Below are 22,135 nucleotides of genomic sequence, written 5' to 3'. Positions count from 1 at the left end.
ATGACTGTACCATCCACAGCCCTTGAAAAGCCCGCAGGGACCACTGCAGCACCGTCAGCTGTTGTTGGTAATGAGCATCCTTTGCTCTGCTGTTCCACGTGGCTGTGAGAGGACTTGGGAAAAGCTGATGGGATCCTTTAATAGAGAACAAGTTAAGGAAGGTTTTAAACCTTTCATACAGAGATAACCTTCAGCGCCTAAAGGAGGCTGCAGAAGTCCTCTATTTGGATGTTCAAGTTGGAGTATGGGATTGTGGTGGGTTTTTCCCCCTGTGTTTTCAGGACTCAGCCTTAGGCTGCCTAGTTCAGAGAGAAGGATTTTATCAAGTCACTCATCTTACTAATTTCCTTGAATTTTTTTTTGCTAGTTCCATATGTGCCATGCATTTTAACACTCTGTCAGTGTAAGGGGGCAGCAGGGTTGCATACACTGCTTTTGTTAGTCAGGGGTAGCACAGTCCAGGGCTCTTACTGAGCTTCATGGGTGTGTGGTGGTTCAGGTGTTCAAAGAAGCACCAGAAATGCCTATTTAAAGTCTTCTCCAGCTAGTGGAATAAATAATAAATAAACTTAAATTATGATCTGCCTTCTTTGCAGATTTCTCTCCCCACCTCATGTAGCAGAAAAATCCATGTTGTAAATCCCCTGTGAAGCGCTTTTTACTGGCAGTTCCCGTGGCTGCATTACAGGGATGCTCACTGCCATATTTCAAATCTTGGGCACCTTTTATTTTCCTCATGCAAGTGTGCTCCTGGGTGCAACTGGGGGAGAAAGACGGCAGTTTGTCTGGATGATGCGCTCTGCAAGCTCAGATAGGAATATCATGACCTAGAAAAGAAAAAAAAAAAGGCAAAAGAGCCCCCATAACTCAGGGTTTCCTGTTCCTTCAGATAATATGGAGCATGCTCAGCGCACCTGGGGATGGAGAATCATCTCCTGGGAAGCAGTGAAATTAAGAAGTGCTGGTGCTGCTGAAGGTAAAAGGAGAGATTGAGTCTTTTGAGGTTTTTCTTACATGAGGCTTCAGCTCTCTGCCAAACATCCATATTGTGCTCTGAGAGACAGAAGGGAGCAGCTGTTACCTCTTGCCAGCATACCTGCTCCACTTTGTTGCTGATGTTGTCAGCTGAATCAGAGGGGGAGGAGGGGGAGCAACTTTTCTTACTGCTTTCTGTTTACCACGTTGTGTTTCAAGATTAAATTGGGACGTGTCTCTTCCTCTTTGTGCCATGGACATAGATGTGCTGACTCTGCACATGGGGTGTAAAAAAGGACTTTTGGACCAAAGATTCAGGCTCTATGCTGATGCCTTTTTTTTTTTTTTTTTTTGACACAGCTTAGCCAGATTTGTCAGCTGAGCACAACAGGAAGGAAGCAAAACACCCCCCTTGAAAATCTGGTATTACTGCACTAACTGCAGAAGTGGTGATGGTATCCTGATAATTTCAGGGTGCTGTGAAACCAGGTGATTTTTCATTAACTCCTTTTACTTTAGGGATTCCTGTCTTCAAATTCTTATTAGGTTTCTGCAAAATTTCTCTATTGAAAAGAGATTTTCTGAATAACGGAACTGTGGCCAGCCTGTAGGCTTGGCTTGGGCTTTCTAGGTCATGCATTTCCTCAATTCAGTTGTACATTTGTGGAAAGCATAAGTTATATTATGCCACTTCAGAGTCATCCTATGACTAAATTGCAGAGAGACTGATGAGACAGAGAATGGATTGGTTGAAAAAGCTAATTTTCAGGTGGGACTTTTGGCAGTCTCATTCGCAATGCCTGACCCTCATGGGATCCCTAATTTCCGTGACTTCAGTATGCTATGGGTGAGCCTGAGAATGGTGGGACAAAGCAGTCACTGTTCCAGCTTTCTTTTGTTTCCATAAGAAATATCGACTGCTTTAGATTGAATGATCAATTAATACCCGTCAGCATGCACACACGCTGAATTAATTTGATAATCCCTTGGGTAAGGAATATTTTTTGTTAGTATACAATAAGAAGAAATTATATCCTGAAATGGTAAATGTCATGATATTGATCAAAATTTGCAACAGCATCTCTATAACTTGTTGCCACTGCTGAATACTTTTGTCCTTTCTTTCCTGCTTTCATTTTAAAGGTACCTTTCAATACCAACTGCATCACTAAACCTTTCAAGGTGTGTTGGTGTTGTCGTTGTTTTGGTTTTTTTTTTTTCCTTTTTCCTGCTGTTAGTACTGAGTGGTTTGTGCTTGACTGATCATTCCTGGTGAAATCCTGTGTGAAGCAAGCTGTTGGTGGGACAAGGTGGGGGTACCCAGCACAGGAAGCAGTTGCTCCATGGTGTAATGGAGCTAATGGCAATACAGCTGTGGGTACATCTGATGTTAAACTACCATTATTTAAACTTTATGATGCAAGAGACTGCCAACTCTCCCACTTGCAGCATATAAATTATGTCAATTGCTCATGCACTTTTTTTAACCCTGATTTCTCTTGAATTATGGATGATAGACAGGGCCAGAATTTGCTTTTAGTGCTCCCTTGTGACTGTGTGTGTGCTGAGTGCGCTGAGCAGTCATAATCTCAGTGTGTGCAGTCAGAGGATGTGTAACACAATTTGGGCTATGACCACATAGCTTGTACCCTTACCATTTAGGGAGTTACAACATCTGAAACTTGGAGCTATTTTGGGGCAGGGTGGGTGCTTTGATGCCAGGTTTGACCTGCCGAGGATGGAAGGTTTCAGAGCTGTGAACTCCACATCCCTGGTGGGTTTTTGAAAGCCAGTGTGATGTTCCCTTTCAAGAGAGCCCTCTGTTGTGGGGATTAGAGCCTGTCTTCCAGGCTTCATTGTGGGGAGGAATAATAGCTCCTGTCTGTAATGAAAATATTATGATTGCCATGCTTTGAAGTTTTCCAGCCCAAATGTGTAGCAGTGGAGTGCATTCATCAAGCTATTCACTTCGTTGACTGAATGCTCTTGTGTGGGTAGGGAATGGGGTTGCCTGGAGCAAATTAAAGCAGCACACTCCAAAGGTGATGGGGACCTGCCAAGCTGCTGGCCTTGCTGCAATTTTGACTATTGGTACTGCTCCTCAGCAAGAAAAACCTTTTAAAAGGTGTCAGTGCTGCGCGTGGATATTGTAGAACATTTGGAGAAGCAAGTCAAGGCACTGCTGCTTTTAAGATAATTTCTGCAGCATTTATTGAATATTGTGTGTTTTAAGGTGTACTAACAGCAGGTGTTTGTAAATTATATGAGGCAGCTATAAACAGTGTGTCTGCACTCCTGTTGCTGCATCTGGATTCAACATAAAATTTAAGACTTTTTTTTTTTTTTTTTCTTGCTTAAATATGAAGAAAGCTTCACTCCCTGGCATATTGATTTTACAAGCATTAGCACTTTAATCAAACAGCTCTGAAGTGTTGCACTTCATTAACTGATCTTTAGGAGGAAGGTGCAAACTGTTTGCCTTGGGTGAAGCCTGTCCTTGCTGATAGCACTTGAAATGCCCAGTGCTGGAAGATGTTAGACTTGAGTCTTGCTTGGAGCAGAGGCAGCAGAGCTCAGAGCTGTGGCAATGGAAGAAATTAGTGTAGTCAGCTGTTGGGGCAAGTTTTGCTACAGGAAAACCCACAGCACTGTCAGGGAACAGGCTGCCCAGGGCAGTGGTGGAGTCCCCATCCCTGGAGGGATTTAAAGCACATGTGGATGTGGCACTTGAAGATGTGGTGTAGTGGTGGACTTGGCGGTGCTGGGGGAACATTTGGACTTGATGGCCTTGCAGGCTTTTCCAACCTAAATGTTTCTATGATTCTGTGATTTCATAGGAAAAGTCTTTAGGCTTGTGAATCCATATGGAGGCAAATCTTAGCTTAGCTCAGAGGAGATGGGGATTGGATGTAAAATTATTTAATGTGGCCAAATGAATCCTCCTGCAGAACAAGGTGCTGCTGTAGAAGCTCATGCAGCAGGATCAGCCAGTGGGAAACTGGGCTGGACACTGCTCCCAGCTCTGCTGCCCATTGCTGCACATCAGGCTTCTGAGGGCACTGGACGGCCAATGTTACATTTATAATCCTGTAATACTGTTTACAAACATAATTATGAGGTCTTATTAATAGTAAGTATTGTATAATGAACACATTTACAAATAATGACTTCATAATGTTGCCTAAATAATTTCTTTAAAAGTGGCTAGAACATTACCTTATTACAGTAATGTTTAAAATCTAAAGTATACCATCAAAGTTTTATTTCCTTCCATATTTTCCTTATTCTTCTCTTGTTTTTTTTTTCTTTCCACACTTTTATTTTTGACATTTTGGTATATTCAGTCACCAGTAAGATATATTTACCAAAAGTACTGTAGAAGAACTTCCAAATTATTAAACCATGTCTGTTCACAGCTGCAGTCTCTGACTGGCACACATGTGTGTAAAATACTGTTATGAGACCATTTAATGGGTGCAGTTCACTAAGACAGGAGAGAGAGGTGCCTGTTCTTCCTTGCCAAGAGCCGTGTGGTCCCCAGGACGCTTTGCTAGCACAGACCTCTCCAAGGAAAATCCCTTAATCCTTGGGTGAGCAAATATGATGAGAATGTTCCATGCTCTGTTGTGTGCTATGATCTAATTGAGATTTAATGCATTCTACCATGTCCTTGCTGTGGACTCCCTTTGGACCCTCTGGTACAAAGCAAGGTGTTGGCAGCTTTTTTTTTTCCCTGCATCCCAATTTATACCTTCCAAGACTTTCAGGCTTTTTTTTTTTTTCTTTTAGTTTGCACATGTGGAATAGTTGTGCTGGGAGAGATGCCGAAGGGAAGAAAGGAGATCCTTGGTTTTCCTTTCAAAATGCAATATTTGCTTTAGGAGTATTGAATGATTCTTTCATATTCCCATCCCTCTGTTTAATAACTGTGTATTTGCTACTGGTCACATTAAATACATCTGCACCTCACACAATGGTATCTAATCCCACAGCAATATTTCAGTATAAAATCAGTTGGAATTGCCAGTACAAATGTCTGTAACAAATCCAGCGGGAGGAAGTTTTGGACAGCTTTTGGAGCCCTGCAGCTCTGCTCTTATAAGGGAATTCAAGTCCACAAAGTTGCCTGGGCCAGCCTGGGGACACTGAACCCCTGTCCCAGGTTGTGCCTTTCCTTGCTGATCAGGGACGTGCACTGGGTATTCACATTAAAAAATCCAAAAAAATGGTCGTTCTCCTCACCCCTAAACTCCGTTCCTGAGAATCTGAGCCCTCCTTCTAACGGAGGGACATTTACATGGGAAGGGATGCTGTAATTTTTAATTGTTTTATGTTTTAGCCATTAAAGTGGGCATTGTTGAAGCAAATAGGACTTTAAAAGTGAACTTTGGGAAACTTGATTGCAGTTCAGGATCAGTCCTGCCATCACACAGAGAGCAATTTGCCTGTTTCTCATTTTCTTTTTTCTTCCCCTTTCCCCTCCTTGCCAGCTGGTCATTCACTCCATTTCACTGGGAGACCCGAGGGTTTTTTTATTTATTGACAGTCTCAGACCTTTTTTCCTCCAAAATGGGCACTCTGCATGTTCTTCCACCTGAGTAACCTGGAAGCAGCCACTTAGTGTCTGCAGGTCGTGTTGGAGGCAGTAAATCACCCTCCAGGATCCCTGTAGGGGACCTGCTCTGCAAATACAGCTCCCATTGGTGTCACTGAGGATTATGAACATGAATAGTTGGCAGCTCTAGTTTGTCCATTAGCTAGAGACAAATATTTCCATTGAAAAAATGCAGGTTTTAAAGTCAAAGCTGTGATATGTTACTTAGTACAGAAAATTTTTAAATAATACCTTTTTTGCCTTTTTTTTCTTTTTTTTTTTTAACATGAGCTCTATCTCATGGACAAGGCCAGCTGTAGCAGCTCTGAAGTTGTTTGAATCTCCCATGCTGGGTGTTAATGGGAACAGGAGCAGTTGAACACATGCACATCAATAGGAGACTCGGAAGCATAAAAATTGAGTTCTCTCCTGCCTTTTCCTTTCCTATAGAGAAAATAGGCCCCATTAGTACAGAAAGCTTTGGCAAGGTGGTATTTGCAATCTAAGACTGGAAAGCAGCTGCCATCCCCAGTGTGTTGTTCAGCAGAGGACTTCACTTTTCATTGCTGCCAGTAATCCTATTTACTGTGAGCACAAAATGCCAGCTGGGTTTTGGCTGCTGGATGTGAGGTTCTGTTGTGAATGGGCTGATGCAGTTTTGTGCTGCAGTGGATCCGATGGAGCCACACACAGGGATACGCTGCCCAGCCACTGGCAGGGACTGTCAGCCCTTTCCAAGTCATGGTGTGATGGGAAGAGCCAGACTGGAGGGGATCAAACAATTTCTGTCTCTAAAGCAAATGTTTTTTGAAGTGAACTTTTTCCCCCAGGCATTTCCAGTCATCCCTGTTGTGCTGCTCATGCATTTCCTTTGCAAGCTTTAGGCTCCTGTATCGCTGTGCTGAGCTACAGAATATTCCAGCACGCCAGGCTGGTGGGGAGGCATGGGTGGGTCCTGGATGGGGTCTGCAGAGTGGGGGGACCTGGGTACCTTGTCAAAGGGCAGTGCCAGCTGCCTCTCTGCTGATAATTTATCACTTGAGCTCTGTGTGCTTATGGAAAAGAGTCCTTGCTACAGGATGTTCCTATTTGCTATTTGTATTTATTTATTTATTGCCTTTACTCCTGTAGACTAAAATATAGTGACTCTCACAAAGTTTTTTCCTTTCTAGTCAGTCATCCAAAGAGATTGGTGGAAATGCTGCCTCTTCCCTTTCTTTTGATCTGTTTCATCATTCCCTTGTTCCCTCCAAGCTGCCCAAGAACTCTGTGTGCTGATCCAAAGGACAAGTGGCAATGACAGAGACTGGGGTGACAGACCAGGGAGTTTCTTGAATTGTCCCCCCTTTTTGCAAGGAGATTTACTTCATTCTTCTAAGGCAACAGGGAATAAGTTTGAAATATAAGGTAGTAGAAAAGCCCAATTCCAGTCTCCTATCCAAAATATGGTGCCTACCTGTTCTTGGCTCATGCTGGGCATCTCATGTCTCTGCTTTAAACTGTTGCCACTGGTTTTCTGGGGCTTTCATGGCATTCATCTCAGCTGTGTTCAGATGTAACCACTGCTTTGAGCTCCCTGTGTCCATGCTCACCTTGTGCTCCTCTCGCTGTAGTCGTGCCGTATCCGTGTGGATCAGCCCCACAACATGCCCTGCACCAAAATGCCTTTTGTCCTGCTCCCTTTCTTAAAGGAATAAAAAGCCCCATAATGCTGCCTTTGCCCAGTATACTCTGATGTTGATGACTGATGATTGCTGCTTATTCCAGCTTTTTATCTCAAGCTTTTCCTCATCTGCTATTAAATGTGACCCTCTTGTTTTCATTTGGTGCCTTTGTATTCAGAGGGAAGCAGTGTTCAGTTGATTTTATCAGTTGTTGCTTGTTTTTATTCCATGTACAGAGCACTTTCAAAGGGAAAGGAGTGAATACATGTACTCTTATTTTATAACTACCCTTTCAGATCTAGGTCTTCCCACACTTTCCTGGTGTGGGTAACTGAGGAGGGCTCCCACACCCTGAATGCAGGCTGCTGTCCTTGTTTGGCAGCAGGATAAATCCTGGATGGGCTCTTTGTATGGCTGTGGACCAGCACTGATGCCAGGGAGGGGAAAAAGCTCATTGTGGGGGTGAAGGGAAGGGGCTCTGCTCTCCTGGGCAATTTCCCAAACCAGATGCCTGGCCTTATAAATTAAGAAAATTCAGATTAAATTAAAATCAGCTGAAACAAAAATACCACCATTGCAGAAACCCTTAATTAGTTATGGATTTTTGTCTATTTTTTCTCTCTTCTGAATTTTTCTTTTTAGATTGTGAGTCTCAACCTGAGAAACCAGTGATATATTCTACTCCTCACAACAAAAACGAAAAGCAGCTAATCTTAGCATTTTGGTGCTAATGCTCCATTTCTGCACTGTACCTTCAGAGCCAGTTTTAGCATCATATGAAGTTTAAAGGCTTTTCACTTTCAAAATAGCTTTTTAGTAGGTTTTTTTTCATCTTACTATGTTATCCTTTCAGTAGTTTCAGTAGCCGATAACTCTTCCATCGGGTAAATGCACTTTAAAATGCTTCCTTCAGCACAGAACAAATACAGAGAGAGTAAAAGGTTTGTAATCCAGGAGAAATGGCATTAATTCTGCTGTCCTCCTTTGTAGAAGAGCACAGGGAAAAGTACTGGGGTTATTTACCTCAAGAGTAGGAAGAGATCTTGAAATGTCATTATTCAGCGGAGATAAATCTTTAATCAGAGTCAGAGTAATTTCCATAATTGATGCAAAAGTGAAATCCTCAGGGAGGGGCTGAGAAACAGGTTTGCTTTGGGGACAGAGCCTCAAAAGTCTGGGTATTAACAATGGCTGTTAGGTCTGACAGGCTGATAGACTCGAGGGCTTTATCCTGTATGAGATGAAGGTTTCCATGTGTTGACATTGGCTTCAGATGGAGATAAACAAAATGGTGTGTCCACAAATTACAGGTGTCCTGGCTTAGGCAATAAATAGAAAATTAAACAAGTGGAGAATTACAAAATTAGCACTACAAGCAGAAGACCTGCGTGCAGTTGCTTTTAAAAATAGTGTTTCTTCGTATTTCTTGGTCGTAGAACAGGAGTTCATTAAGGATAACAGAGAATGGGAAAGGGGATTGCAAATTGCTATTGATGGGTGTTGGGCTGTGGAGGTGTTTCAGTCTGGTTTCAAGCTCCTGGAGCATTTCCTGCTCTCTCTCACTGACCAGCACTAAATTAAAGCTTGGGGTGCTGCAGTTTCTTGTGCTAGAGCAAAGGCAGCTGCTAGGGCACATCTGGAATCAGGAATCTGGGGGGGATGCTTGCATTTTTTTATAGATATTGGGAACATTGCAATTAAAAGCAACTTGCTCTGCCTGGCCATGCACACACCTGAGTGCAGCTTGTGCTCCATGGCTTGGCTTGAGCGATGACCTGAGCCCAGCCTTTGAGCTGCTGAGCAGATGCCACCATTGAGCAGAACTGGGTTAATCTCAGGGTTATCTGCAGTCTCAGTGCAATCTGTACATTTGTCTTCATGACTATCCCATTGGAAGATGTTTGGTTTGTTTGGATTTGCTATCATTTAAATGTGGTTTGTTCCTGAGTTTTTCTGAAGCTTAACAGATGAGCACTACATAATGTATGTAGAGAACATTTTAAAGGCACATCCTGCTCTTACTAATTTTTAAAGGCAATCCCAAGGTGGGATGCAGTCCTGCACATGCTGCCAGCAATGTGCTTTATATGTCTGCTTTGCACATCCCTGGAAGTGTTCAAAGCCAGGTAGGAAGGGGCTTGGAGCAACCTGGTCTGGTGGAAGGTGTCACTGCCCACAGCAGGGGGGTTGAAACAAGATGGTCCCTTTCAACCCAAACCATTCTATGATTCTAGGAAAACTATTTTATAGGATATCCTTTCTTCTGTATCCCAGTGCAGATATAACACACCTTTCTTCAGTATTTGTGTGATTGTAATTCTCCCCATAATGGACCTGTTTGGCTCCTGCTTCACACTTGTGCTGTGTGGTAACACTCCTGCACTCATAATCTATGAGGCTCTAAGGCATCCAGTTGGGAAAACATAAATGAAATGTCTTGGGGAAAAAAATGTGACAAAACACTGTGCAGCATCAACAGTTTCAAGCTGGAGGTTTATGCTGATTTAGGTGTGATGCAGGAAGGGCACTAATCCTGTTGCTAGGGCCGCTCCTCAATCAAGAAAAATGTCTATGAGTCAAATACAAGTTTGGCTTTACCCAGGAGAAAAAAACACCCATACACAAAACACCTGCACTAACACAAATCCCATTGCAACTTAATAGCTTTAATATTTTTTCCCCTTTTATTTCCAGAGAATGTTAACGTATATAGAAAAGCATCAGTTCTCAGACTCACAAAATGAATCCAGTCCCTGATTTTCACACAGAGCTGTCTGCCTTCCTTTATGTGTAGTAGTAAATGACAGAAGCGTTGCAAGTTGTACATAAATGCAACTATTGATAGATTCCATCTGGAAGCTTTTACCCTTGTAAATTAATCTGCTTGGGACTAAGGGGCAGGAGAAGGAAGGGACAGGAAAAGACTCTATAGATTCATTTTCTCAATAGATTGAGCTGAGTTGTTCTTTGATAATATCATCCTAACGATTTTTTCCCCCTTCATGGCATGCATGGTCTTCCTTATCTCCACTGAGGGGATCAAGCAGGGAAGGCAGATTTAAATTAGATATTAGGAAAAAAATCTTCCTTGTGAGTGTGCTGAGTGACACAGGTTGCCCACAGAAGCTGTGTCTGCCCCATCCTTGGAAGTGTTCAGTGCCAGGTTGGATGGGGCTTGGAGCAATCCTGCCTAGTGGAAGGTGTCCCTGGCCATGGCAGGAGGTTAGAATGAGATGAGCTTTAAGGTCTGTTCCAACCCAAACCATTCTGTGATCCTGTGCTTTAATTACTCTGTATTTAGCTTGTACCCTCTGCTGACCTCCATCGTTTTCTATCTGTTGTTTCTACCTCTTATACATCTTTGGGTTGTGTTTGAACAAAGCTTTAAAGATGTTCATCAAGAACATGACTTCATTTGTAAGGTTGAAGATGTGTGACATGCACCTCTTAAAGAAAAGGAAGTGCTGGCAGTGTGGTGACACTGATGGAGGATTCTAACTTGTCATGATGAAACCTCCTGCAGTAGCACTTGAACAGTTTGGTGAAAGTCAGATGATTTTTAAATTGTCATAGAGCTGAATTCACAAGTAATGTAATAAGGAAACTGAACGGGTATTAATTATAAAAGCTTATCTATTCCTCTTCAAATTAAAAATAAATGATCAGAATAATGTTCTTTTTTTTTTTTTTTTTGTGGTACCACATTGATGACATGTCTTTCTGCTTCTGTTCTCTGGCCTCAATGAGCTTTATAAACTGATGTCTGAATGAGAAAATAAATAGGAAACTGGAAAAGTCTTTCTATCCAATCTGAAATAACATTGCATTTGTGCGTATATAAGGGAAAAATAGGCATGCAGTAAACAAATTGATTTATTTTCTGATAAATGGTCTTATTGCAAAGTAATGAGTCAAAAAGCAGAAAAAGAAGAGATTTCTGTGAGACTGAGCACTCCTCAGATGGGAACAGGGTGTCTTTTGGTTTTGAACAATTGGTAATATTGCAAGATGTTTTTACATAGGTGTTGCAAGTGGTGGCCAAGCGTGTTCTCTGCCACTGCAGCATGTCCCAGTACACTTGGTTTATCGATTTCACCCTCCTCTAAGTAGAAATGTTCCAAATGAGGGTAAAAATATGAAAAATTTAGGATTAGATGTTGAATAATAGGTGGAAGTCAAAGATTTCTGCCTGGTTCCAAGGAGCTTTGGGAGCAGCTGTGCAAAGGTTTTTGGTTTCATGGTGGTGGTGGAGGAGCCAGGGGAGGTGTGAGCATCTTGTGGGAGAAGAGCCTTGGGTTGTGTGTCCAAGGGGAGAGGAGAGCAGGGAGCAAGCCAAAGGCAACACCCATGGACAGATTTAAGGGTTAACAGCTGGGAAAGATCCAGGGTGTTCAGATCCCCTCCAGGAGCTCCACTGGTAATGTAATTGGAGCAGTCGACATGAAAACAGGCAAGTCATCTGTAGTTATTTTGTTCTTGGATTGTAACCTCCCCCTAGTCTCTGCCACAAGGATTTCATTGAAGGAATAGCAGAAAGATACATGACACAAAGGATAAAAGCCCACTGAAAACAAGGAAGGGGAGCCAGACTTGTACTGAGAGTGAAGAAACAGGATGGACATAAGATTCATGAGCAAGATTAAAGGCAGCAAGACTGATTTTGAGCAGTGACCCATAGGAATTTCATTGCCTTTCTTCAGAAGAATCTGTTCTTCTGATACGGAGTTTTGCCAGAGGAACCAAAGTATTAATGTAATCTATTCCCTCCAGATCTGAGACTGAAATTTTCAGCTTGTTTTTTTGGCTGTGGAATACTGAGAAAATTAAAAGCACAATCAAAGAAAATACATGTGTATGCACACATGCATGTGCATATGCATGTTGCTACTCTGCTTCACTGGGTTTCTCACAGCACTGGAAATATGGGTGCCCAAGGAAACACTGAATTAAATCACAGAATCATGAAATGGACTGGGTTAGAAGGGACTTAAAAGCTTATCTTTTTCCAACTCCTCTGCCGCGGCCAGGTATACCTTCCACTAGACCAGGTTGCTCCAAATGGTGTCTAGCCTGGCCCCAAACATTTAATCCTTCTGATAAATGTGGGAAATATATTAATCTTCTGCTAACATTGTGCTGTCTCTTGTCCAGCTGGTTGTAGGGACCTGCTAAGCAGCTCACAAATGCAAGGAGATGGTGATGCCAATGGGAACTGCACAAAATTACCTTTGTGTCTTTACTTGCTGTACAGGAGTATTGTAATAAAATAGCCTTCAGTGTGCAGTACCTATCAAAGATAAATTTAGATAAACATTTAATAAAGAGCAATTTTATTAATTGCCTTTTCATCAGCTCTTTTGAGAAGAGAACAATCAGGAAAATTATGGACAGTGAAGTTTCATGGCAGGGGTCTAAATATATATGGTCATACCTGCGTTGGTGTTTCTTCCTCAGTAATCTCTGGATATGCTTTACATAGTTTGGGTCTTTTCATCTCTATGTGTCTTTTGTCTCTTTTTTCCTGTTAGTACCCTCACAGACAACAATACCATCCAAAAATAATATTTGATTAAGCTTTTGATCTCACAGTGGTTAGATGGATTTGAAATGGGACAAAATTAGGCTAATCACACTAAGAATAGCATAGTTCTGATTTTCAAATGCCTTTTTGTGGTATGACCTCCAATGATTTTCAGAGTTCTGACAGGTACAGAAAGTAACATTAATTCCCATTTTCAGATGTAAAAATTGATACGGAACATTTTTCTGTAGTATTGAGTGCTTCCTTGGTGTTGTTTGCAGGGTAACTGCTTGCTGTTATTGAGCTTCTGTTGAGCAATTACAATTTGTTTTTATTTGGTATTAAACTGCAGATGCAGATTCAGCAGTTCCCTTCATTCTGGTGTCCTTGGTGCAGCTATCTGTCACAACCCTCTTTTCCAGAGTCCATTTTCCTTTCCTTTTGGGTCAGTTTTGTTTTTTAAACTCTGTGAATACTCCTGAAATAACAGGACTATCTGGGAAGTCTGCTATCTTTAGTTCTGAGGTGGCTGTCCATATAATTCTGCCTTTTGTTTCATGTAGAGCATCTAAACTGGTGAAAATTATTGATTTTTCTGTCCTTCTCTTACAAGACTGATGTGTCCCTCTCCATCCTGCTCCAAGATGTGCACAAACACACAGAGTTGTCTCATGGATCTTGAAAGAAAATAGTTTATAACTATAGCAGATGATATGCTTGAAACACCTCTTACTCTCTGTGATATTCTCCAGGACAAGTCACCATTTTTGCTTTATAAAAATAAATTAATTCTAGCAACATCAGGCTTGTAACAGGGACAGTGAAGTTGCTGTTGCCTTGCCCAGGTGATTTGCCATAGCTTCTCTGCCTCTCCACTCTCATGTCAGGCAACAATAAAAAACCCAGGAACTCTCAGAGCAGACTATTACAACATGCCTGCTTTGTTTCCTTTCTTATTGTATTGTGGCAGTAAGGACACGTGCAGCACACAATTTGCTTGCTGATCATAACCCAGGCTCTGTACGTAGCTCAACTTTGGTTGCTTCCAACCATGAGTTACTCAAGAATCTACTTAAGATATGCTGGGTGAGGAAGGTTTAGGGAGCTGTGCTGCAGCACCTGACTGTGTGTCATCAGCAAAAATGAGTTGTGGCAAGGGAAGTGTCGGAGTCCAGGACATCCCTCTGCATGGGGAGCGTGTTGTTGTGTATAATGTGTGTGAATGTATGTATGCAAATACACACTTGAGCTATACATCTGTGTGTATCACTGTCACAGAGGGTTGGATTTTAGCTTTATTTCAATACATTTGCAAGGTGCATCATTGCCTTGGAAGGACTTGGTATAGAAGCTTCCACTTTCAGTAATATATAATTAAAATTCCTAGTTTTAGCCCTAGCTCTGATGTAATGTTTAAACTTCTTCCTTCAGCAATAAACCTGGATACCCAGCTGCCTGCTGGAGCTCACTGTTACTTGAGGGCAAACTTCCTTTTAACATATAAATGCAATAATTTACATTTCTGCTGTGTATAAACCACTTTTTAATGAGCAGTGATATGATAGAGCTGTTAGGTTTTTGGGTTTGCTTTCTGTAATGGGTTTGTCTAGTTGGTCCTAAGTGAAACCAGTGCTTGTCCTGAACCCAACCTTCCTTTGGGAGTTTTGAGGAAGTAAGGAATAGGATTGTATTTGGGAGAGAAGGGAAAAAAGCATGTGTGCCTTAGTCTGATCTCTAACATATTAAGTGGTGTGCAAAAGCTAGATGAGGTCCTTGTCTTTAAGAATTAATGCACAGTTAGAGGATGTGCATTCTCCAATGTGGCAGGAACATCTTAATTTCCTCATTAAAGTCTTGCTTTGAGATGCAAGCAGCCTGTTAACCAGCCTTACGAAATTCCTGAGCTCAGTTATTTTCTGCCTGCACCAAGCTCTTGTCAGTTTTCAACTGGAATTCCAAATTTCTCAGGGGCAACCAGGATCTAATTTGTGAAGTCAAATGTGTTCATGGGTGTATGAGACTGGGCTTCCTCTGCCCATCCTTCTGGCCTTAATGCAATGGAACACCTCAGACTGTAGCCACGGTGAGCATAGTTAATTAGTGTTGAAGAGTGTCTTGTTTTATGAGATGGTAGACTTTTTACCTATGTAAATTACTTTATTTGCAACTAATAAATTGAATAAATTATGCCTTTTCCATGCAGTACAGTGGGGCTCATAAATACTTGGTGCAGTTAGTTGGTAGTTTCACTTGATTACCTTTCCCATTTCTGTTTTGAATAATCCTTGTAAGAGTGAGGAATTCAGTCACTTTTAATTGTTCCCAAAAAAGCAGTGGAAGGCATGTTTCATGCCTGTGAGCTGCACACCAGTGTCCTGGAATCCACCTTGATGCAATCAAGGAAAGTCCCTTTCCGTGGTTCATGGTGCTGCTCCAGATGAATCAGTTCCTTGGATAAAGACAACAGTGCTTGTGCAGTCAGACACTTCCTTTCCCCTCCATTTGCACGGCTCTGTTCTGTTTCACGCCCTGTTGCTGTCCTTGCTGGGCAGGGGGTCCATTGGTACAGCTGAGTGAGCTTGTGGGGAGCTTTAGTTCTTCAAAGGATTATGCAAATAGTAATTGAATTAAAGAGCTGCTGTCAACATTGTGAGGTTTTGGCAAAGGTAACTGATGTTAGTACTGCCTGCAGGCACACGGATTTTGGCGTGGACTTGGACAAGGAGAAGCACATCAGGATTCCAGAATACTTGAATATTTCCTTTCTGGCTGTTTGCAGGGTATATTTCTTCTCCCCTTACCAAACTGACCTGTTTAACCCGGAGTTGTCTGTCTGGGAACATGGAGTAAATTGAACTCTGAACAAAATGAATAAGGCATAAATATAGCCAGGGTTTCTGGGGTTTTTCCATAGTAACTGAGATAGATGGAGGAAAAATTAAGTATTTTATAATTTTTATAAGCTGGTTATTTAACAAATCTTTAATGTATCATTAAAAAACTTTAAAATCCAATTCTAATAAAAATGTCTTCACTTATGCAAATTTTATATTAAAAATCAAAATACCAAAAATACTTGAGGCTCTAGAGGTTTTTTCCTGCTCTCAGGGCAGGGTGCAGTTGTCACCTGCTCAGATGTGACCTGATGCATTAAATCAGAGCAGTACCTTGAATGAGGAGGCAGCAATAACCTTCAGTGAGATGCATAACACAGCCCTTGGCTGGTGCAAGCTCTGAGAGATCAATTTTTAGTGATCAAGGCAGCCCCCGAAGGTCTTTGCTCTAGTTGTACCTGAATTACATTTATATAGACAATAATAACTGCTGAATCTTGATTTTTAAATAACTTTAATATCAACAACCATCTCCAAACCATGTCTTTTGAGGCACATTGTGATGGAGAAGAGAAGTGCCTGTACTCTGATGCAGGTCCTGCCACTGAGAGGAGGAAGAGGATGCTGGACCAGAGCTTCCTCTAGTCCTTGTCCTTTGGGCTGCTCTGATTTACAGCAGGCACTGATAAATAATATGACCTTTACAGTGAGGTCTCCCTGAGGTCACAAAATTTGCATTTCTGAGGATAATTTGCAAAAATTCTGGAACAATTGCTAAAGTAAGTAAAGAATAGTCAGATACTCCTTCCGTGAGCTGTACTTTTTTGCACTGCTCAGAGATGCTTTGACCTTCTAGTTTATTACAAGTCAGGAAAAGTCAATATTTCTTAGCTTGCCAAGTTGGAGGAATTTTAATGAGTTATTGAGTCAAATAGTTAATCCTCCAATAACAGACTTTTTTCCCTTTCAGATTTACTGTGATAAAAACAAAGGGAAAATGGGGTTTTGTTAGAAACTCTTGATTGTCTCTCTCTGTGCACATGCTTTTAACCCCTTGACCACAAGTAGATGAACTGGAGCTTCAACTGGGACATTTTGCATTGGCATGAAATGCTGGGCAGGCGGGGGCTGTGTTGGTGCTAGCAGGGAATTTAAGATGATGAAATGAGATTGAAGTAGCTGGTACTGGTGCTTCTCACATCTCTTTTACTTGTGATAAGGAGCTGGATGAGATCTGGTCTGTGCTCCTACGTTGAACTGTTTGGCTGCTGGAAAAATCTTTGAAGGGAAAAGCCCAGGGTGTACCTTAGAAGATGTTGTGGCACCCCGGTTGCTGTAGGATGTGTTCCACTGGGTGCTGCAGCACATCTGGAGTACTGCTTGCACTTGAACATCCTCTGAGAGCTGGCATACAACAGAACCTTTCCAAGAGCCAAAACTGCATGTGGTAAATGTAGAGAAAAGGGATTTGTTTCCAAACCTTCTTGTTGGTCTAGACTGAGTCCCTGGCTCAGGGACAGCCAGAGTCTCTGGCTGTTGGAAGGCTGTGCAAGGCTGGCAGTGGGTTTTTGCACAAGGAAAGGCTTGATCCTGGTATAATTGTGCCTTTTGCAATTCCCCTTTGTAATGCTCAGCTTTGTGAACTCCAATTAGCATAGAATGATCTCATTTCCTGAAAGTCTCTTAATTGAGTGTAAGGCTAATTATTGCTCTGAGTAGTGGCAGTGTTTGGAAGTGCCCTGTCCTGTGTGAATTTTAGTAATGTTCTCTGTAAGCCTTTAAGTGAGGAAACTTCATAAGCAGAAAATGTTATAGCACAAGGGCAGCTTCCTTACCCTTTTAATAGTATCAAAGAGCACAGTAATATTCAGAATATCATATCCAGTGAATTCTTAAAAGTAGTAGAAAGTTATTTTTCACTATATATCATTACTCAGAGTGTAGGAATAGATACTAATGGTCCCTTTTACAATGACTAGTGTTTTCCCATTTCATTCCCTTCAGTGATATTCAGTAACATTCCTTTCAGTAATTGTCTTTCTTGGGGGTTATTTTTTCAAAAGCTCTCAACAGTTGCTTGTGTGCACTTTCCTTGAAGCCTGTGTGAATTTTAGCCTGGAGGATATTCTGCCTCTGGGTGGGAGCTTCTGGCTCCCAGGGTGAGAGCTGGACTCTAAATGTGCACAGGAGCTGAGTGCTGACACTTAGGGCACTTTGCTGAGTTTCGTGGCTGGAGTAGCATAGGGTTTCAGAATTGCTTTCTGAATGTAACTCATGGTCACTGAAATGCTCTCACTGGGTTTTATTCTAGGCTCTAGTTTTGTGAAGAGCTGAAAGATCAAAGGGTTATGCATCCATCACTTTCCAATAAAGCACTTTAAGCACACACTGTGTGCTGTGATAAGGGAGAGCTGGAGGTCTGGGGGTGCAGATCTCAGCACTCTCTTCAAGCTGCTGCTGTTCAAAGGGGAGAATTTTTTACCTCCAAAACCTTTGTTGCTCCTGCTCCTGTAAGGGCTGTGCTGCTGCAGCAGCTGTGTGGTCTGTTGAGGCGAATGTGGCTTACAGTGGCATTTTCTGCTGTCATTTGCTGTCCCCAGTGCTCCCCGGGCAGGACGGGCTGCACGCACCCTGCGAGAGGAAGTACTGCGGCCGGGGCAGCAGGTGTGTGCTCAACAGGGACACCAACCAGCCCGAGTGCAGGTGTGTCGAGGACTGCAAGGCCAGCTACATGCCCATCTGTGGATCTGATGGCAGGTTCTATGAAAATCACTGTCAGCTGCATCGAGCCTCCTGTCTGCAGAGGAAGAAAATCTACATTATCCACAGCAAGGACTGTTTCTTCAAAGGTAGGGTGTTGTTGAAAATAAATACTTCTGTAGAGCTTTCATCACTCGTTGTAATCCTGGTAAATGGCTGAATGGTATGTTTTATTTCTAAGAGCTAAATTTTTCAGGGATGATTTATTCCAGGACAGCAGAGAACATACACAATGTTTTATGCAGCTATTAAGCCCCTGAGTGCCATCGCCATGCAAAATGTAATCATACTGGGAACTGGTAAATAATTAACATCACTGTATGCATTGTGTGCACTGTAGTTGTGCTGCTCAGTACTTTCAGCTGCTAGTGTAATAACTTTTTACAATCCAATTCATTTGAAAATGCTTTGAACAAGACAAAGATGTTAAGAAAAAGTAGATGGTATAAACAAAAGTTTGCTGCAACATTGAGAAATGAAAACCTAGTTAGACAAATGACACAGGCAAAGGAAAGGAGCTGTTTAAATGAAATAAGGAATGGGGACAGGCTTTAAATAACTTTAAAGACAGTTCTGGTTACCAGTGGGATCCGTACATTTGGAGCTCTTTTACTGGTTCACTAGCAAATTTCCTTATCATCTTTGCACCAAAGCCAGTCCCATATCTTTCCCATTAGTATTTTGTATGCCATGTACCATCCTGTCATCAAGGGAGACTGCAGGAGTAGGAGCATGTGATAAAATGCCAGGGAATGGAAGAAGCTGTAAATTATTTCACTTCTAATGAGAGGTCTCATAAAGGGCCTCACTATACTATAGTATATCTTGAAAGCTCATTGTCAAATATGACTGTGTATACCTACAGGAAGATTTGAGTAGGTTGTTGCAAATATATCCAGTGACATTTACGTGATCAAATATGAAAATCATTCATTTATCTTCAGCTCACTTAAGCCCCCAAGGAGATTGGCTGTATACAGAGCTATCCATCGTGAGTTCTTCTTTGCTAACATGATGCTTGAAGAGCCTATTTAAGAAACAGGAGCCCATTTGAAGAGGATTATTAATATGTCCTTGTGATACCCTTTGGAGATAGAAAAGCAGTGCCAGTCTTGTATCTTGGTGAAGACATTGTGTCTTTTTGTAACCAAAATTTTTCCAATTGGTTTGTAGGCACTGCTTTGCAGTGCATTGCAAAGTCTCATTTGTTTAGAAGATCTGGCTGTGGAGAGGACAACACAGCTGGTCAGAGCATTGATTTGGTGAACACCCTGGGTTAGTTTGTCATAGGCAGCCTCTAAATTTACCAAAGCAAGTAATTAGGATCAATAGACCTTGTAGGAAGTAAATCGTGGAAGGGGTCACCGAAAGGCATATTTCAAGCTCATGAGTATATCAAGGCAAAGAGGGATTTCTTGCTTGTCACATTAAAAAGGAACATCTAAAAAGGATACTTGTGCCTTGCTCCAACTGCTGTGCTTCTGCCTCTGGGTATCAAGTCAGATCAGGGTATGGATCAGGCTGGAAACAGTGTCCATCCCTGAGGAAGATGCAGGTGGGCCTCTGCAGCATGAGAAACCTTGAAAAGAAAGGGAAAGTCTTAATTTCAGAGATGCTCAGCAATCCCCCCACTCAATTCAAGAAATTTTCTTCCCCTGACTACAAAAAACAGTCCTTGGATTTTCCATTCTTGACATCACCCACTTTTTTATGACATTGCATGTGGCCTGGTTTTTTATTTGTTCCTTATCATATATAGTGTTAAAGAAAATGAGTTCTTATTGCAGTAATCAGCCCCTGCAGTGGCTGTATTATGCCTAATGATAGAATGTCACGCTTGAATACTTCCCTGAACACACCATGAAATGATGTCAGAAAGTAGGAGTTTTGTGTCCCAGTTTAAAGTAACCCTCGAACTCTTGCCAGGGAGCACAGCTTAAATCTGCTTTTCAGCAGAATAACAGCTTTATGGAAGGGAAGAAAGAAACAAGCTCACTTCTCTTCCCACGTGAATAAATAAAAATGTACTTCACACCTCTGTCTGCAGAGATAACATACAGAAAAAAGTTTACCTTCAGTGGGGAATAATCCCACAGAATGAGACTCCATAGAAATACTTGGCTTCAATCCTTTTTTCTACCATGCAGTTCCTGAGTAATCTTCTGTATATTGCTCTGTTTATTGGTACTTTAGTCTCCTATTTCTAAATCAAGAATGATAGTGGTTTCTCTTAAACCAAAATTTTCAGTCAGCAATTAAGGTACAGGTTTTTAAGCACCTTTATAAGTGTAACATGAAATGTAAGACTTTGACTGGAGGAAGACCTTTAAGGTGCAAAATCATAGAATCCCAAAATGGTTTGGGGTGGAAGTGAGCCTCCTATTCCAACCCCATTGGTGTGGTCAGGGATACCTTCTGCTAGACCAGGTTGCTCAGGTGTACATCTAGCACTACGCACATGTTTTCTGTTTGAGTTTGATCAAGTAAGATAATTTAATTATTTGGGTACAGTCTGAATGGTGAGTGGGCTGCTTCATGTTTTTTTGTCCTCGTTGACTTGTTCAATTAAGATTTAAATTCCTGTGTAGAGCTGAGGGATGCTGCAGACTGGATATTTGTGTGTGCTCTGCCAGTTTGCCTAGTTATCAGTGACAAACTGGATGGACTTAAGGTAAGACAGAGACCAAATACCCTGATTCTGATAGGCTGAGCTAGGCCTATCCACAGTAAACTGATAATAAAGCAAACAACAGAGATTTATTTTCTTTTGTGCATTTTGGGAAAGGATTTTTTGATTTTTTAGCATGTTTGTCAGATGTGAAGTGCTTTGTAAATACTACTGGGTAGCAGATACTCCTGTGTGAGTAGAAGCATTTGCGTTCTGTACCAGCAATAGTATTTGGAAGAGCAGAAGAGAATTTGTCCCTGGGAAAATGACTGATTTCTCCTTGGCCCAGCATGGAATAAAATGGCTCCTTGAAATCTTGAGAGTCCAAAATATTGAAAACACTTGTGGAAACGTGAATGAACCAATGAGAGATCTCAGCAGGAGTGATCTCCCCAGGCTTTATCCTTCAGCCTCTGATGCAGCACACTTCCCTTACACAACACTATAAATGCAGTCCTTTTTCCTCAGTTGATAAAGCAAATAGGTGGGAAACTTCACTTGGGAGTTTGAAGTCACAAGGGAAATACTGTGAAGCAGAAGCCCTAAACCCAGAGATCTCAGGAGAAATGTCAATCCCACTCATAGCCGTTCACATTCTCCTTGATCTGGTTGTCTTTCCTGGTGTGAAATACAGTTTGGTTTTTCCATAGGAAAATGTTCTATTTAGGACTTTTCTACCATGTGGCAGGTTTTTTTCATTTTCTATGTTTTCATTATTTTGTGAATTTCTGTAGTCATTTGATTGGGGTGTTGGTGATTTTTACTGGCTAAGAAAGTACATAAATATAAAAGTGCTTTTTCTGTGTGCTGAACTGGTGAGGAAATAAATTTTTCTTCCCCAAAAGCTCTCCCAATACTTACAAAGACTGGAAAGATAGCTGTACTCATAATGACAGTTGTCCCACGAATATCCAGAATGAGTACTTGGCCTGAAAATGTTCCTATTTGAATAAATGCCTTGGATAATGAGGTTACATCATTTTAACACAGTATTTTGGACTATGCTTTGCTTTTTCATAGCAGTAGTCCCCTTTTTTTCCACTTCTTTTCATTTTTCTTTCCTTTTGACTGTCTACACCCACTCTGTCTCTTCCCTCACTTTTCTCTTACTATTTTTGG

At 41.6% G+C, this 22,135-nt stretch overlaps 1 protein-coding gene across 2 annotated transcripts in view; it reads left to right on the top strand.

Annotated features, from left to right (window-relative positions):
• The window catches only part of FSTL4 (follistatin like 4), a 314,392-nt gene that overhangs the window by 152,146 nt on the left and 140,111 nt on the right, over positions 1–22,135 (top strand). For both annotated transcript variants that reach the window (XM_053991316.1, XM_053991315.1), the window contains exon 5: positions 18,189–18,437. In XM_053991316.1, the coding sequence (XP_053847291.1) occupies positions 18,189–18,437 (249 nt within the window). The remainder of the gene's footprint in view (positions 1–18,188; positions 18,438–22,135) is intronic.

This window comes from Vidua macroura, chromosome 15, assembly GCF_024509145.1.
Source record: "Vidua macroura isolate BioBank_ID:100142 chromosome 15, ASM2450914v1, whole genome shotgun sequence".
NCBI classification, from domain to species: Eukaryota; Metazoa; Chordata; class Aves; order Passeriformes; family Viduidae; genus Vidua; species Vidua macroura.
The sequence above is the reverse complement of the archived record's forward strand: the minus strand, read 5'-3'. Positions and strand labels throughout refer to the sequence as shown.